The sequence below is a fragment of the Ambystoma mexicanum genome, chromosome 11 (assembly GCF_040938575.1).
Source record: "Ambystoma mexicanum isolate Mex_15411 chromosome 11, UKY_AmexF1_1, whole genome shotgun sequence".
Lineage (NCBI taxonomy): Eukaryota > Metazoa > Chordata > Amphibia > Caudata > Ambystomatidae > Ambystoma > Ambystoma mexicanum.
In genome coordinates, this window is record NC_090934.1 from 24980981 (window position 1) to 24998779 (window position 17799).

The 17799-nt window shown below is 48.7% G+C and overlaps 1 protein-coding gene across 2 annotated transcripts in view; it reads left to right on the forward strand.

Annotated features, from left to right (window-relative positions):
- The first annotated feature begins 564 nt into the window (after positions 1-564).
- The window catches only part of AK2 (adenylate kinase 2), a 45945-nt gene continuing 28710 nt past the window's right edge, over positions 565-17799 (forward strand). Inside the window, exon 1 of one of the 2 annotated variants that reach the window (XM_069622448.1) lies at positions 565-742. In XM_069622448.1, coding sequence (XP_069478549.1) covers positions 641-742 — 102 coding nt within the window. In that variant the 5' untranslated portion in view covers positions 565-640. The remainder of the gene's footprint in view (positions 743-17799) is intronic. The other variant, XM_069622447.1, reaches the window with a different exon arrangement.

Genomic DNA, 17799 nt, shown 5'->3' on the forward strand with positions numbered 1-17799 from the left:
TTCAATGGGCGTCTCACCCGCCAAAAACAAAATCGGGTGATTTCACCCGCCTTTTCGACACAAATAGTTGAGAGCTATGATACATGGCAACATTCCAGTGAGATGTTGACAGAGAAATCGGGAGATGGGAGATTTCGTCCGAGAAAAAGGGAGATGTACATTTTCTCTTAGGAATGAACTGGGGCTAGAATTACTTGAGGCGGGAGAACGTGAACAATAGCATTATTTTTCACTGAAAAATCGTGAGTCTCCCACCAGAATTGGGAGGGTTGGCATGTATGTAGGAAAGCGCTCATATTGTGAAAGCGCCTATGTTACTCCTGAACTAGGTGTGAAAGCCCTGGTCTTGACTAAGCTTCTTTTATGGTTATGCAGCGTGATAATTCCCCCTGCGATTGCCAAAGCAAGCTTCATGCACAGGCAGGGCAGCCTTGTATTATGAAGTAAGGAATCCCTGCCTGTCGCCCACTTCAAGATGGCGTCGGAGTCAGGCCGCGTGCCTGTGCGCCTGCGTGCGTGCGTGGGTGCCGCGTGCCTGTGCGCCTGCGTGCGTACGTACAGTGCGTACGTACGTACGTGCGTGCGTGCCGTGCGTCTGCCCTCGCTGCCTCCCCGCAGCCTCCACGCCTCTCGCTCCGCCATGGCCCCCAACGCGACCCCTTCGGAGCGGCTCCAGGACTCGGTGCGGGAGGGCATTAGGGCCATCCTGCTGGGGCCGCCCGGCGCAGGCAAGGGGACTCAGGTAATGGAGCGGGGCGCAGGAAAGCGACCTGCGGGCCGGCGTGCACGGGGCCGCGGTGACCTCTACCGGTGACAGCGGACACTGCGGGGAGATTTCACCCCGGCACTGGGGAGCGGGCGGGGGAGGGGGAGATGTAACCCCTGATACTGGGGAGAATGGGAGGCTGAGATTTAACCCCTTGAACTGGGGGGGAGAGATTTAACCCCTGATGCTGGAGAGCAGGTGGGTGAGGTTCACCCCCTGACACTGGGGAGCAGCTGGGGGAGATTTAACCCCCCTGACACTGGGGAGCAGCTGGGGGAGATTTAACCCCCCTGACACTGGGGAGCAGCTGGGGGAGATTTAACCCCCCTGACACTGGGGAGCAGCTGGGGGAGATTTAACCCCCCTGACTCTGGGATGCAGCTGGGGGAGATTTAACCCCCCTGGCTCTGGGGAGCAGGTGGGGGAGATTTAACCCCCCCCCTGACACTGGGGAGCAGCTGGGGGAGATTTAACCCCCCCCCCCGACACTGGGGAGCAGCTGGGGGAGATTTAACCCCCCTGACTCTGGGAAGCAGCTGGGGGAGATTTAACCCACCTGACACACAGGGGCAGCTGGGGGAGATTTAAACCCCCTGACACTGGGGAGCAGGTGGTGGAGATTTACCCCCCTGACACTGGGGAGCAGCTGGGGGGGGATTTAGCCCCCTGACACTGGGGAGCAGCTGGTGGAGATGTATTCACCTGACACTGGGGAGTAAGGGGGGGGGGGTGGAACCCCTGACATTGGGGAGGGGAGTGGAGATGTAACCCCTGACATTGGGGAGCAGGTGGGGGACATGTAACCCCCTCGTTCTGGGGAGATAAAGCGGGGGGGATGTAACGCTTGACACTGGGGAGCAGGCGAGGCAGATTTAATCCCTACACCAGGCGGGGGAGATTTGACCCCTGGCACTGGGGAGCAAGTGAGGGGCGATTTAACCCCAGTCTCTGGGGAGCAAGGGGGGTTTAATCCCCCTCTCTGGGGGGAAGGTGGGGTAGATGTGGCCCCTGGCTCTGCGGAGCAGGCAGATATTTACCCACAATCTCTGGTGAGCAGATGATGGGGAGGTTTAAACCCTGTCTCTGGGGAAAGGAGGGGGCGGTTGAGCCATGGCTCTGGGGAGCAGGCGGGGGAGATTTTGGAAAAGTGCTAACCCCAGGCTTTGAGGAGCAGACGGGGGTGGTTTAACCTTGCGCTAGGGAGAAGGTTGGGGAGATTAACCCGTGGCGCTGGGGAGCAGGTGGGTGGAGATTTAACCCCAGGATCTGGGTGGCAGTGCTAACCCCAGGCTCTGAGGAGCTTGGGGGAAGTGTTAACCCCGTTCTCTGGCACAGCAAGGGGGGTTGTCTGGAGCGGGTGTGTGCCCATGATTCTGGGCGCAGGGCGGGTTGCGCCCATGTCTCTGAGGGAACGGGGGAAGTGTTAGCCTCTGTCTCTGTGAAGACAAGGGGGATAGGGTTTTTTTGAACCCGGTCTCTGGAGGAGGGGGCAGTGGGGAAAAGTTGGCCCCTGTTCGAAGGTTGGGAGGGGTACACCAGGCAACCTGTCTGCTGACCATCATGTGGCGCTTTAATGACCTCTTTGAATGTTGAACCCGGTTTGACTTTTAACTTCTATCGTATAACTGGGATTTTGGGGTGGTTGCATTTCTGCATTCCAACATTCTTGTATATGCTTCGTCTGCGATACCCTTCTTGTGGGGCGGATGATTACTCATAAATAAGCAGTGGCTCCCTTGAATGTGAAGCATGCTGCCACATGGAAGTATCTGCAAAGTAGCACCGTTGTTTGTGGCCTCTGCTGGGGGTTCCCATCACCGTTTCTCTCTGCTGGCCGCCCCTTTGCGCTCTGTGTTCCTGTTCCACCCCACCATGTCCTCCCTGCTGCTGCTCACCCCTTCATTCACAGGTTCTCTCTTCTGGGCACCCCCTCTCCTCCAATTCCCAACGTAGTCTTTCTGGGAAGTGGTGCTTTTGGGGTTCTCCCCGGGTTCATGTCTGCCTTCCTTTGTGCGATGGCATGTACTAAACCGTGCCATGGCCACCTCTTCCAGTAGCTCAGCATGTTAGCTCCAATCTTTATTACCTATTTTATTTCAACTGTTTTATGCGAGAGTACCCACTCTCCCCACAACTTCCATGGACTTTTCCCCTCGTCCATGCACTTGGGCGTTCTCAATGCCCCTGGGCCTAGTGAGGTCGTTGTTTTGTCTCCCCTTTTCCCCTCCCCTCCCTTGCCCTGTTGCGCTCACTTGTATACGAGCACGATAGAAATAATCAATTCAATGTTTGTTGTGATAACTCAAGCCTCCAATGTTAGGGTAACCAGACTTAAAAAAATAAAAAACCTGGACTGGATATCTACAAAAAAATGACTTCACTTTGAAAGACACTAACTTGAATACCCAACAGTAGTGAGCTAATGAGGGGGCTGAGGAAGTGGGGGTTTCGTATAAACTGTAAAGACTTGATTGTGACTGTAAGCATGCTAATAACAACAAAGCCCTTACATATTCAGTCTCTGTGGCATGATCATCAATGCACGTTACTGCTAACCAAAAGGTTGTGAGTTCGAGGCTGTCGCTAATGGACTTTTACAGTCGCACCTGTGATTCTGCCAATAGCCACCCTGGCTTTAGAAAAAATTAAAATGGGGCCCCACATCTGCGACAGTGCCGGCAAAGCCAGGATGGTCTGGTCAACCTATCCAATGCGTCCTTGAGCCTGGGGGCTGATGTGTGCATGCAACACCCACACGCCGAGCCAGTCTCTTTAGCAGTTTCTAACTGAAGCACATGTTTGTGTGGGAGGGGGCATGCATACACTTGCCGTCTTTAAGGGGAAAGTATGTCAGGGAGCGCCAAGCAAACAGCTCTTGCTGCCGTCACGTGGCCAATTGCAGTAATTGATGTCTTGTCTCTGAAATAGATTCTAGAAGCATACAGACTGCTGCTGGATTCCCTGCAGCCATGCAGAGAACTCGAGCAGGCGTGGCTTCCCTTGGATGGATGCCTGCCCTTGAGCCTAGAGCTATCTATGGCGTGCACCTGTTAGGCGGTGTGTGACGACCTTCCCTTCTGAAGAAAGCTGCACTTTTTTAAGGTTGTCTTCCCAAATCTTGGCAAACATACTAGCTCTGGGGGTGGAGCAGGCAGCAAGGTAGACTAGACTAGCATTACTGTTAGTAAAGCAAGGCCCATACTGAACTATGAGAAAATATTTGCCTGCAAAATTTCCATTTGGCATTCGTGACTGAGATTTTCATGTGTTGTGTACATGTGCAGGGTTCAAAATTACTGGGGGCTATTTACATACTGCCTATGGGCCAGGAGAGCCTAGGTGGCTTGACACCAACTACCAGGAGCTACATTTGGTTTAAAGGCCCAACTGGTGCCATACAAATATATCTAAATGATATGAACCCTGTGCATTTGGGAGTTTGCGTAAATGAGAATGAAGACCCCCGCCCCACCCAGAAGACATTTTAAATCAAAATGAGTCCTATGTAATTGACAAAATGTTGAAGGCAAAAATGAGCTTCGAAAAATTGATTTGCAGAGTTTAATTAGAAATGTCTTCATAGCAATGTTGTAATCATATTTTTATTGTGGCCAGAAGTTATTTGGACACAAAACATAAAAGGAGCAACAATACAGCATGTTTGTGTCCTGCTGAAGAAAGACATTAGTGAGAAATTGGGCCTTGCCAATTGTTTAATATCCCACTAACCCTGCAGGTCAAGTAACTTAGTTTACCTACTCGACCTAAGAGAAATACACTTGATCCATAGCATCGGGTGACAAAAAATGTAAATGTGTCTGTAAAATGGTGCATGTCACCACAAACTCACTTTGCTTGTCACACTGCTGCCGTCCTTATGCCAGCCATGAACACAAACTTTTATGTGACGTTTACTAGAAACAAAGTTAAAGATTACATAAACGGGGTTTGAAATTGAGATTCGATGAGCAGGAGCTAAAACCAGCTCCTGGTGTCGGGCATCGCCCTGTATGCAGGAGCGATCACAGAGGAACCAGAAGTTACCAGAGATGCTCCTTTAACTTCTCCATTTGTATGAATCATTGTGTTCAAAGGTATATTAGATGTGTTCTCATTCTTCTTTATTAAAATTCTCAAAGTTAATGTCACATTTACAATTGGCCCTAAGAGCTAAAAATAGCTCCCGATAGCTGTTGGATTAAAGCTAACCAGGCTCTACTATGCAAGAAGCGGGAGCTCACAACATAGTTCACAACTCCACTCCATTTCAAACCATGATAAAGGTTTCAAACATCCACTGCAAATTGTACTCTACCTTTGTAAAAAAAACTGCGAGTGGGCAAGTAGTGAAAGCAAGCGTCCTCCATAAGGCAGTAACCTCCCCACAATGAGGGGCAATAAAGGACACACCCCAGGAGGGAATGAGACTAGGACCAAGTGCGGGTGGTGTAAAAAGGGTTTTTATATAATTAATAAACCCTATATAAACAATATAGGGCATGCAAAGGACTGCAAGCTCAGAGAGCGCTATGTCTGACAATAGCAAAAACAGTTGTATTTATTACAAAACTACGTCATAAATTCTGTAAACTATAGGGGGCACAAAAGTCTCGGGGATTGGGTGGAGTTGACTAAGCTATAGGTGGTGTATCGATGAGCTGCTCCAGGATTGGTGGACATCTGCATGGTGCCAACGTGGGGCGGACAGGTCAGCTGGGCTCGTCGGGGTGGAGCTGCCAGGCCGGATGTGGTCTGTCGATGATTGGCGGCTGTACTTTGCCCTTGTGGCCACACACACATCACCTTATACGACTCTGGTTGTCCTGCAAATTCTACAATAGGTAAAGCTAAGATCACAAGACAGACGGAGACGGCATGCAATATGAAGCTTCACAATACATCAATGTACAATTACTCTTGACCCAATGACCAGGTGCCATAAATCCAGGTGTCTCGTCAGAGGGCATGGGGTGAGCTGCCTTGTCATTCTATTCTGTTGATGTGGTGAGAGATTACTGTACGATATGTTAGTACAGGGGTGAATAACTGTCTCTATGGCCCATTAATTTGGGGTGAACTGGAGTACTATTGGATTATTAAGGGCACATCTCTGGCCCCTCAAGGTGTGGGATTTAGGACCAGGTTGTACATAATTCATTGGCCAAACTACGGCGGCCTCTGACATGGGCGAGGCAAATACTTAAAGCGGGTCCAGTGGGGAGGTGGGGCTGTGCTGTTCGAACACAAGCAAGCCCTGGTGGGCCTTGGCGGGAGGAGGGGGAGATGGCCTTGTAGCTCTAAGCGATTCTGTGCCTGGACTACACAATATACCATAAGGGGAGACGGTTACTACAGTTCGTAGCATTAAGATGATTACATGTTTCTATCCTTTACAAATTCGTTTACTGCTTCATACGTAACAATGGGGGACGGGCAGCGACACATGTATTACATAACGTTAGTTGAACACATGTTGATAATTCATAGGACATGCAAACAAATAATGTGAGGTAGCGTCAGGTTGGATTGTATATGCAGGATCAGAGAAGCAATATGTTTACATTCTTGTTCATAGCAAAAACCGGCTCAATGCCCTTGACGGCTGTTACTTTTTAAACCGTATTTCACTACATTACACACCAGTATTCTCTGTAACGCTTTTCGCTTTATCCTTTGTACAATAGCAGCAATCATTAGTTGGCATAAGGCTGAATCTATCAAGCCCTTTCATTAAACCTTCAAGGCACATGGTATTTTGCAGTGGGCAGGAGTTCATGGAGGAAGGTTATTGACACCATATATATTAAATATTTGGGGTTAGATGCAGGGTCAAGACTTGTTTGTTTGGGATGGTTCTTGTTGTTTTCCAGACTTGAGCAGCAAGTCAGGTCACTTCTAGGACAGTGATCTACTGCAGAAGGTAAATGATAGTGTTTGTTCTGATACTTGTTCGTGTCTGGTGGCTCGTGAGAGCGGGCCTTCAGCGGATCTGCCATGGGGTGGAGGAGCGGGTCTAAGTGCATGGCTCCCTGTGAGCAGAGGCACAGCTACAGCTTTCGCATGTAGGCTGTCACTTGGGGTTTGGTTTGTACATCTAAAATGGAGTCTTGGCATTTTCAAAATGGTGTCTATGGTACGGGTCGTGAGGCCTTGTGTCGATCAGCAGCCATCCTGCCTCCCGGGCCAGGTGCATGGGGGGGGGGCGCTCACGCACCTCACGGAGGTGGGGAATGTTGGGGAGGGAGGTCCTAAAGACCTGTCTTCCCATACAGGAGTTTGTGAGCCCTGGATGAATGTCTGTAAAATAGGTTGACTGAATGAGTGGATTAAATGGATATGATAAAAAGGCTCTGAAAAGATTTGGCTAACTCTCGCCTGCAGGTGCTATTATATAATGCAATCATAGTGAGCTGTGGAGACTTAACAGTGTATGGTATTGCTGTAGATCTAAATACTGAATGGAACTATTGATCACTACTTCGCATAACATCTAATTCTACTTGTGTATGCATGATGTAAGAGGCTAAGCAGAGTCTGACATAGCAGGCAGAGAACTCGGCGCAATATTGTAGTTTACAGGTACCTCACATTCAGGGCATAAGGTATGAAACGACTCATGGGTTGAGCACCAATTGCACATATGTATGCAACCAGAGCAGATCACAGAACTAGGTCTGCCATCAAAAGCATTTGGCCGTATGATCATGCACATTTTCATAAGTGTTCACTCATGTGATGCATTTTTCCCAACAAAATGAAGTTTACACTGTGGTTTTAGATATATTTTTAGGAATGGAATTGCTTGACTGTTGATAAAAGTTCACATTGGTATTGCCAAACAGGATATAGTTAACTTAATAAAAGATTAATCCAGATTACTTCTGGATTTTAATTGTTTAAAACGGAGACCAACCTTCCCTAGCACTCCCACAGGCCTTTGTCACTTAACCACTTAACTGCTAATGAATGTGGACACAATGAACATTCCCATGCATCCAGGACAATCCTATTCGTCCTCCGCACTAAAGGAGATAAGAGTGAAAGAGATGACTACTGCTGCACTCTCTCCATTAGCCCATTTGAACTTGTCTGAACAAATAAAAAAGGGAGCCAGAGAGGCATTTGGGGTGAGCTGTGCTTTCATTGAACAGGGTTACTTTCTAGATGGGTTTCCTACACAAGTGTCAATTTTATTAGCAAACATATAGAATTGCATTCCAAATTGCTATGCGACACTGCTTTAAAAAAAAATTCCTTTAAAGTTATAGTTTGCATCTCATGTGAGAGGTTAATTTTGGATATGCTATACAAAAGCGCCTGCTTACTGGCTGATGTCAGATAGGTATTCGGTCAAGAGGGTTTAGAAAGAACGCTCTGTAGGCGCACAGATCTGTCTTTCTAAATCGAACTGTCAGCCCCTGTGACGCACACCAGTGCGTGCAGGGGCTGACGGGCACGCTAACACCCAGAAACGGCCTCAACGGAGAACGGCTACATTGATGTGTGTTTTGGGTGTTCGTGTTTTTTGATGGGCATGGGAGTCTTGGGAGGGAGGTGGCGGGGGCTGAGTGTGAGGTTCAGGGGTGAAACCCCCTGATTTGGAGTAAATCTGTGAAGTGGGGGGGGGGACAACAAATGTCAATTTTGTAGGTTGACTAAAATCGGCTGAAAAAAATAAATATTTTTTTGTTAGGTGATCTGCAAAAATCGAAATGGACCGTCAGATACACAGGAGCTGCTTTTTGCTCCTGCTAATCAAATTCTTATTTTGATCTGTGCTTGCGGTGAGGTGAAAAAATGCCTGTGTACCCAGCTTCCACTTGCAGTCCGTGTGAGTGCTATACCAGGATCGTACAGGCTACTTGTCGCATGGTAGCTCCCATCAGTCCCCACTCTCATCTGGGACAGGGCATATTGGATGTTAAGTTCAGAAGCGCTAGGGAATAGCCACAACCCAGGGCAACTTAAGGAGGCACTAGAGTGTGTGCAAATGATTGAGGCACTCTACCAGCGCTGGAGCACATGTGCAAATGGTTGAGCCGCACTCAAGCTCTGGAGCCAATGTGGGTATGATTTTGCAATTCAGCCGACCTGGGACAAAACTCGCCTGATCTATGTGCTCGCTACATGGTCAGCTTTCTCTCCCCTATCGCCTCTTCCATTAATGGTGGCACTCGCTGGGAGGTTCTCCTTGACCTCTTTGCCATTTCCAGAGTCCTCATTGATGTCTATTGCAATGGAACCATCATGGTTCAGGGTCCTCAACCCAACCACCTTCTCTCTGATGGGCTCCTCCCTCGCCTCTCTAACGTTACCTCTCCCTCTGGCCAGGCTCCCTTGCACACTGGGCCTCCCTCCTCTGCAGACCCCCTTGCCTACTGCACCTATTTCATCCTTGGTACAGGTTCCCGTACCCACTGTACCTCCCTCCTCCTCTGCAGTCTCTCTTGCCTACTGCACCTACTTCCTCATCAGCACAGGCTCCTGTGCCTCCCTCCTCGGCATAGGCTCCCGTGCCCACTGTGCCTCCCTCCTCTGCACAGGTGCCCTTGCCTTGCCTGGTACCTCTGCGAACTGCCACTATCCCCCTGGCTCTCCTGCCACTGTCCCCTGCACCCTTCCCCTCCCTCCCCCTGCAGAAGCCCTTCAAAGATGGCAATCTGCTCCATATTGCCGCGCTAAACTCTTGCTCCGCTGTCACACTCGTCTGACATCTGCAACCACCTTGAATGCATGGATCTTAATGTGCTCGCCATCACGGAGACATGGTTCAGGGACAGCTCTGTCACAAGCTATGACATACTACTATCTGAAGGATACAAGAGCCTCTGTGCCCAGTCCCAAGGGATTGGGGAAGATGTGTGGGGGGGGGGTGAGGTGTTGATCTTCCCAGACTGTGTACCTGTGTCCATCATCCCCATGGTTCTAAGTGGTCCGACCGCTGCTGATTTTGCCGCGGCCGGAAAGTTTGCATGAGAAAGGTGCAAACTAGCAAAGGTTTGCAAATGCACTTGCATACTACGGGGGCTGCAGGGGTTTTACTGTGAAGTATAGTGAGCTGGGTGTTGCAGGGGAAACCCCACAACCCCCTTTTGTTTTTTCGCGGGTGTGCATTATTTTTTTTATTTTTTTTTTACTTATCTGCAATGCTGCCACCAAAGGTTTGAACTATTTTTTTTCGATTGTACAATACCACCCCTCCCTCCTTCAAATGCCTAGTCTGCAGGCTCTGCCTCTCTCCTAAATTCTCTCTGACCACCGGGACAGTCCATGCTCTTCCACTCAGAATGAGCTGACCTGGCACATCCCTCTGGACTCGCCTGACTCTCTCTCTCCGTCTCTCTTATCCTGTAGCCCTACGCACATAGCGGGCCACACTTTGGATGCCCTCATCTGACATCCCTCTCTCTTGGACAGACCACTCCCTTCTCACTTGAAGCTCTCCTCTTGCACTGGCACACTCAGTGCAACCACTCGGTTTCATAGTCACCAGACCATGAAAAGTGACAGTGGCTACCTTTTTAGCCTCCGCCTACTCCTCCCTTCCTACTCCTGCAGCTGACTCCCAACCTGACACAGCCCTCGCTAACTTCTATCTCTTTATCACAAACACCCTTGATACTCTTGTCCCTGTCATGCGGGTCTGACTGAAGCCTTCCAAAAAGTGCAACTCCTGGTACGACTCTGATCTGGCTGCCCTTAAACGAGTGTAGGGCAGCTGAGCAGAAATGAAATTCATCAGGCGTACCCTCTGACAAACTGGCCTGGCGCCTCCTTCAAAGGCAATATCGACTCTGTATCCACACCAAGAAAATGTTTATTCAAGCCCATGTCTCCGCTGCATCAAACTACACAGCGGCACATTTCAAAGTCTGTAAGGAACTGGTCAATCCTGCAGCAGCCTCCTCCGCTGTCACGCCCACCCAGGACCTGTGCACAGCCCTGGCCTTACACTTCACTGCAAAAACCCAAAGCATCCTTTCCTCTCTCACTTCCACACCACATCTAACACCCACACCCCTGGAGCCTCCCTTGGCACCTCCACCACGTCTCCTTTCCGCTCTCACTCTGTCACACCTGATGAGGTTGCCAGAAAAATCCAGTCTATGATGGCGTCATCTAAACAGGTGGACCTCTTCCCCTCCAAAACCATTAAGGGCATTGACTCTCTCGTTCCAGCCTTGGCTGATGTCTGCAACCTCTTTTGCCACTGGAGTTTTTCAAATTTTCTTAAGCACTCCCTTATGCACCCTCTGCTTAAGAAACCCTCCGCCGACCCCTCCATTCCGGCAAACTTCTGCCCTCTATCACCCCATTCCTGGGCAAATTGAATAAAAAATTCTACATCTACTTGTAACAGCTCATTGATGCCCCTGGGCTCCAAGTGCGCTATACAAATATAAATAAATAAACTTGTGGAGAAGTTGGCCATCTCTCGGCTCACCCTCCATACTTAATCTGCTGGTTGCCTCCACGACACTCAGTCTGGGTTTAGAGCAGCCAGAGGCACGGAAACTGCTCTGAACACCCGTGAAGATCTGCTCTCAAATCTCGACACTAATTCTCCCTCACTCGTCATTCTTCTAGACCTCTCCTCTGCCTTTGATACAGTAAACCACAACACCCTGATCGCAAGTCTCCATGACACCCTGGGAATCGCAGGCTCTAACGTGGTTAACCTCCCTTTTCCGACCACCCATCCCAGATGGAACTAGGGTCCTTTCTCTCTACCATTCAACCTCCGCGTTCCCCAGGGCTCTAGCCTGTCCCCCTGGTTCTTGAATGTCTACATGGCTGTCTTGCCACGTGTGACTGCCACTTTCATCTCTAACTTCCAATGTTATGCGGATGACACGCGTCTTTCAGGCTACCCTTAACCACCTCGTCTACCTCGCTCATATCTGCCTGTCCGCAATTCAGTCATGGTGTACCGCAAATGACCTCTGCCTCAACGCCAGTAAGACTGAGATCACTCACATTGGGACTCCTGCACTCTCTGGCTGGCCTCTCTTGGCCCTGCGCCCGCACCCACCTGTGAGGCAAAAAACCTTGGTCATCTTCAACTCCACTCTCTCCTTACATTTTGGACATCTCCTTACATTTTGGACATCTCTAAGAAGTCAAACTACCAGCTGCACCTCCTCAGAGGTACTCTTCCTTTTCTCACCTTCCCCTAGCAGCTCACTATCACCAGAGCCCTGGTTCTTTCAAGGCTGGACTACTGCAACAGCCTCTTCCTTAACCTCCCTGCCTCTGCTCTGTGCCCTCTGAAACTCATCCAGAACAGAACCGCAAGACTTATCCTTGGCTTCAAGCTTAGGGACCGCATCTCTCCAGTGCTGAAATCCCTCCACTGGTTCCCTGTGGCTGCAAGGGTCAAGTTCAAAATCCTCTGCATTGTCCATAGGGCTTTCTGTGGCCTGGGACCTACCTATCTGCAACAGTGCCTTCCTAAATGCTGTCCTTCCCGAACCCTCCCCTCCTCTACCTCAAACCATCTAAGAGTGAGCAGCTTCTCCAAGCAGAGATTTGGAGGCAGATCTTTATCCTCAGCAGGGGCCTCCCTCTGTCTTGAGCCCAATCTCCTTAAGTTCTGCAAACTCCTTAAGGCCTTCCTCTTCTCCTCTCTCCCTCTACCGTGCTAACCTTTCTCTCCACGATCACTCTCTCCCTCCTTTTCCGTACAGCTTGCTGACTGGCTGCCTAGTGTTATCTCAGTCTCGCAGGTCACTGGAACCCTCAAAAACAAAGTGGTGATGGCTGGAAGGTTTAGAATTAATCTTAACCACTGGCATTGCTCTGGGCAACCCTCCAGACCATCGTTCTTCGCCTGCCATTACAGAAGGGGAAAGACCATATGCAAATCAGGCTTAGTCCCACCCCAAAAGGGGCAGTCCAACCCGAACTGCTAGGTATCATCCCTTCTGCACGAGACCACAAGCATCCCCAGACATGTTTCAGCGTTTTGGGCCTCATCAGTGAGGAGTAGTTTGGGTCCCTAGGCCCAGCAGGCACGGGACCAACGTCTGGGCATACCCGTCCCACTCAGGGTGACAAAGCAAAAACAAAGAGGTGATGGCTGGAAGGTTTAGAATACATTTTAACCACTGGAATTGCTCTGGGAGAGAGGGTATGCCCAGGCGTGGGTCCCTTGATCGCAGAGCCATATGGAACCCAGCTGCACCTCACTGAGGAGGCCCAACAAGGCCGAAACATGTCTGGGGTTGCTTGTGTGTCTGTGCAGAGGGGACCTGGCCTAGCAGTTCGGGCTGGGCTGCTACCATTGGTGGCAGTACCTGACTGATTTGCATATGGCTGGACCCCTTTTGCAATGGCGCAGACGGGCTAAAAAACGGTGGTGTGGAAGGTTGCCAAGAGCAATGCCAGTGGTTCAGATTCATTCAAAACCTTCCACCCATCACTTTTGTGCCCACTGGAACCCTCAAACAGTCCTCTCGCACTTGCCTTCGGGCCTTGTACTAGCCTCAACACCACTGCACTTGGTCAACGGCCCAAGAGAGGTCATCTCTCTGCACTTACCCCAGCCTTCACCAACTGAGCACACTTGGACTCCCCCCTGCACTTGTCCCCGTCACCTCCCCCGTAACAGTCTGTGCACTTGCGCAATCTGATCTGTACTATGCCTGAAGATTGTTTTCCCCTCGTCTTTCCCTCCCTGCATGGTGGCGCCTTGTGCACTTGACAAACTGCAGAATCGTCGTTGGACCGTATTGCTGTTATCTCGATATGCACCTGTATCATTTCAGAATTTCAAGAGCTCTGAACCCTTTTTCCCCTTGTCCCCCTCCTTCCTTGAGCGCTTTTAAACACATGCTTGTGTATAGGCGCCATACAAATAAACTGTTCCATGTCATTTCATTGCAGGATTTTTTGTTTGCTGGTGTTTTACTGCAGATTTTTTAATGAGGAAAACAAATTTGATTTATTATTTTTGGGGGGGTTCCCATCCCCTTAATTTTTTTGCTATTCTCGAACACGCACCTCATATAGTTTTCTAAACCCCCCCCCCCACTCAAAATGTACGTTTTTTTTCGTGAAAAAGATCTGCTGTAAAAAACCCTGCAAAAAAGGATGTCGTACCCAAATAAGCTTTACCATATAACCCCATAATGTTTGCTGCTGCACTTTAGCAAAGGGGCCGGGAGTTATAAAAATGGATGGTGTGAATGCTGAGGGGGGAATGCGCTTGAGTTGATTTTAATTACTTAATGCGGTGTACAGGAGCAATTATGTGCGTTGTTATATAAAAAAAAAGTTATCTGTAATGATAGAAAACCAGCATTAACATTGGCAACAGTTAGGATTGTGTTTAGTGAAACTGTTTACCTTGTTGCTACTGTAGATATTGAATTCACACGCGCATGTACCCTCACGATTTGCTTAGTGTTACAATTGCATCTCCAAGTTACCATTGTTCGGTTTTTGGTTACGTAAAAAAGCTACAATTTCAAGCAAGAGCGAAGTTTTGGGAAAAATAAATTACATAGAAGCAATAGAATCTTTGCAACGGCAAGTGCCTATCATTTAGACAATTCATATAAACATTAGTTAATGACATACCTTCCTTTTTGTAATATTGCGGTAGACTAATTTTAAATCCTTAATGTTAAATTGCAATGATCAAATGATTATGGAGAGGGGAGTGCAGTGTGTAATGGCAGTGGAGGAGCAACCTGGGTGGTAGGGGGAGTGTTGTGGTGTTTCTCCTGGGCGTAATATTGTCTGAAGGGGTCAACATTTATATTGCAAATGCAGGAGCTGAAAGCTGGTCGTGGGAATCCAGTATTAACCAGTGACCAGGAGCTTCCAATGGGGAACGAGAAGCCAGTGCAAAACCTTGCACCAATCTAACTTCCTCATAAGATGCAAATATAAAATTTTGAGCATTATTTATGACCCCTTATGCTTTAGACGTTGTATAATGTGTACTAATGTGCAAATGGTCCCAAATGCAGAGTTAAAATCACATAGATGTTTGTCCGGCATCGGTTGGCATGGGGAGCCAAAAGTAGCTCCGGGTAGTGTTGGTTTCAAGTTAACCATGGTCGGTAGGCTACAAGCAGGAGCTAAATGACTCGCCTCAATTTCGAACCCTGGTCTACAAACTGTCACAATGCTACGGTTGTATGACAATCCAAGATGGATTCCCAAACACCACTCATGAAAGCTCTGTTGTAGACCTCTGTTCCTGAGGCAGGCTGTAGTCATGCCCACCTATGGACACCTGTATCTCACTCGTGCAATCAGTGCCTGGCTGTTGGTAATTGATTTTAAATTAGACTTCTCGGGGTTGTACCCATCCCCAAATTGAGGTATCTTGAGTGATTCCCCATTTTATAGCACACCAATTGCATGATCATGGACATGTGATACAGAGGCAATCGAGGGCTTACAATTGCCTGATATTTTCCACCTCCCTTGGACAACCCTGCCCTCCCCGCAACTCCCCATGCCCATTCGGACTGCAAGCCCTACCTATTAAACTGCTTGTTCTTCTGTTTTTTTCTTTTCCCATGTATCTGCAAGTAAGTGTTTCATAGTAACAGCGCTGCGATGCCTGCGAGTTGTTGCATGCTCTATACATTAAATAAGCCTGCATGGGTGCAAACACCGCCTGGAATTTGATGCTCAGAGGAAGGGACTCATTCCACTACCTAGTTATGCTACATGCGATTAATTAACTTGCAATCCGTTCATCTCTGCCTATGTTCAAGAGTAACCATGCCTTTCTGCAAGCGTGCATGCCTGGAGTACAATTGGCTCTTGTGGCATGAATAAAGTTACTTCATGGCAGTTTCAAAATGAGACCAATGGTGCACAGGATAGCCCCGACTGTGTATCCTGCCCCCATAGATTTTCCCTTGTCCTTTTGTACCTTGAATTTACCACAAGACACCTTATGTGGTACCCGCCTCCTTTCTGAGACCTGGCCTATTTACAATCCCTTGTATCTTGTGCAGCTTCTGCTATGGCACCGTTTATTTTGTAGCATGTTAATGTGGCTTTCTATTGTCATGTATGAAATTGAGTGGCCGCAGGGTGAACGTGTGTCGCCAGTAGCCACTTGCAGTACTAACCATGTAACAGTGTCTCTTGGCTAAAGGCAGCCATTTTCCTATTTGAAATGTACATGGACCCACTATGTGGTATTGTACCAGGTTTGGACAGCAAATAGGATTGTAATAAGGCCATCCTGGACCCAGGGCAGGGTGTAGGTTCTGAAAAGGCCCCCTTATGTGGCACTGTAGAGGGCTGGGACCAGCACATCCGATTGTAACAAGGCCATCCCACACACAAGGGAGGGCCTAGGCTCAGGAAAGGACTTGTGTGGTCTCTGACATTGAATATATTGCATGGTCCCCTTGCTGGGGCTCACACCCCATGAAAGATAATCAGGCTCTCGCTAACTGTTGCTCTTCCTTCTGGTGAATCCTGATGCTGCTTCCAGTTTTCACACGGGTTAGTACATGTCTTCTAAAAATTGGTTGTAACGAGGAAACGCACTATTTACCCCTCCCAAGTAACCAGAAGGGAGTTGGCAGGCTTCTAAATCCCTCCTTCGCAGGCATGTACACTGGCTCCAAGTCCTGGGCACCTGCCAGCTTTATGCCATGGTTGTCACTGTGTGCCACTCCCTGCCTTTTACATGTATTTATGAGCCTTCTGTGCTTGAGACCCACGTCACTGACTGGGCCTCTGGGATCAGAGCTGTTGGAAAATCTTAATGTGTGAAGCTGCATGGGGTTAGCTTGTAAGCTGGTTTCGAAGGAAGGCCCCAGCTAGAACTAGGCAAGTGTTTGCCCCCTGTCCAAGCACATACTTGGTAAATGCCAGATGTTTGTGCTATTTTCTGTATTCTTTTGCTAATTTGCTGCGGCAAAGATGCCCGGCAGGTTTACCCTAGTTTACGGAAGCACTTAAGAGTTCCATTTATTTGTGTTTTCTCAAGTGCTACGTGTTGGCTTTTGGCTACTTTAGTGCGAAGGTGGAATGCTTCTGCCACACATTGATTAGTCTGAAGTTCATTTGATTTAGGGTTGATGGGGAATCTGTCCATGGAGTGGGGTCCAGGCCCGCTTCTAGGAGCTTGTGCGTATAGGGCTGTGGGCTGTCTAAGGAGGGACCATCCGGGTCCTTGCCTGATGGCCTCGTGAGTATTTTGCCAGCGTATGTTGGGGACAATGGGTTGTACTGGGCTCTGGCAGTATCCGGTAGAAAGTGGAGTACTCCTCCACATTCTGCTTCACCCAGCTTATATAGCAGCATAAAGCATGAGCTCCATTCGCCGGCTGCAGGAGAAGCATAGCGGCATCTTTAAAGAAAAGGTAAGTGTCCCGACACGCAGCCGAAAGAAAAGCCGTTATGACATTTTTTTCTTATGAGAAGTACTACAACCCATTTCATTTTGCATTGTACATATGCTTGCCACACTGATGAGGCCAAAGCAACAGCAAGCTATTGTTGCCGGTGGTCGGTCATTTTTTCGGAAAAAAATTGTGGAATTCGTTTTTTTAAAATTATATATTTTGGGGTTCGGGATAAAAAAATGGGTAAAAAAAGGGGGGGTTGGGGGAACCCCATTTCGAAAAAAAATGCATTAAAAAAATTCGACTTTTTTTTTCAGAAAAATGACTCGACATTATTGGTTTCAAAATTATGACTATAAACCATTGTTGCCTAGTAACCCTTGTGTTACTCTGTTATCTGAAGATTCGAATCACTGACAAGATGGCCTCCATAATTGCATTTCGTCGAGCAGCCACCCACTCTCCAGCGTCCTGCAGTGATTGACTCCTCACGTCTTATTGCAATCAATCACACGACCGGCAGGCAGAAGCCGGTCCATCATTCCAAAGCCCTTTTTCTAAAGTGGTTTGAGAGCTTGTTAGGACTGTGGATCTTGCGCTACTGTGTGCGTTGCTATCTTCTTTACATTGCCTGCCGCCTGTCAGGTGGATCTCGAAGGGTCCAAACTCCTAAGGTCCCAATGTTTGCAAGGGTTGTTCTGGGTT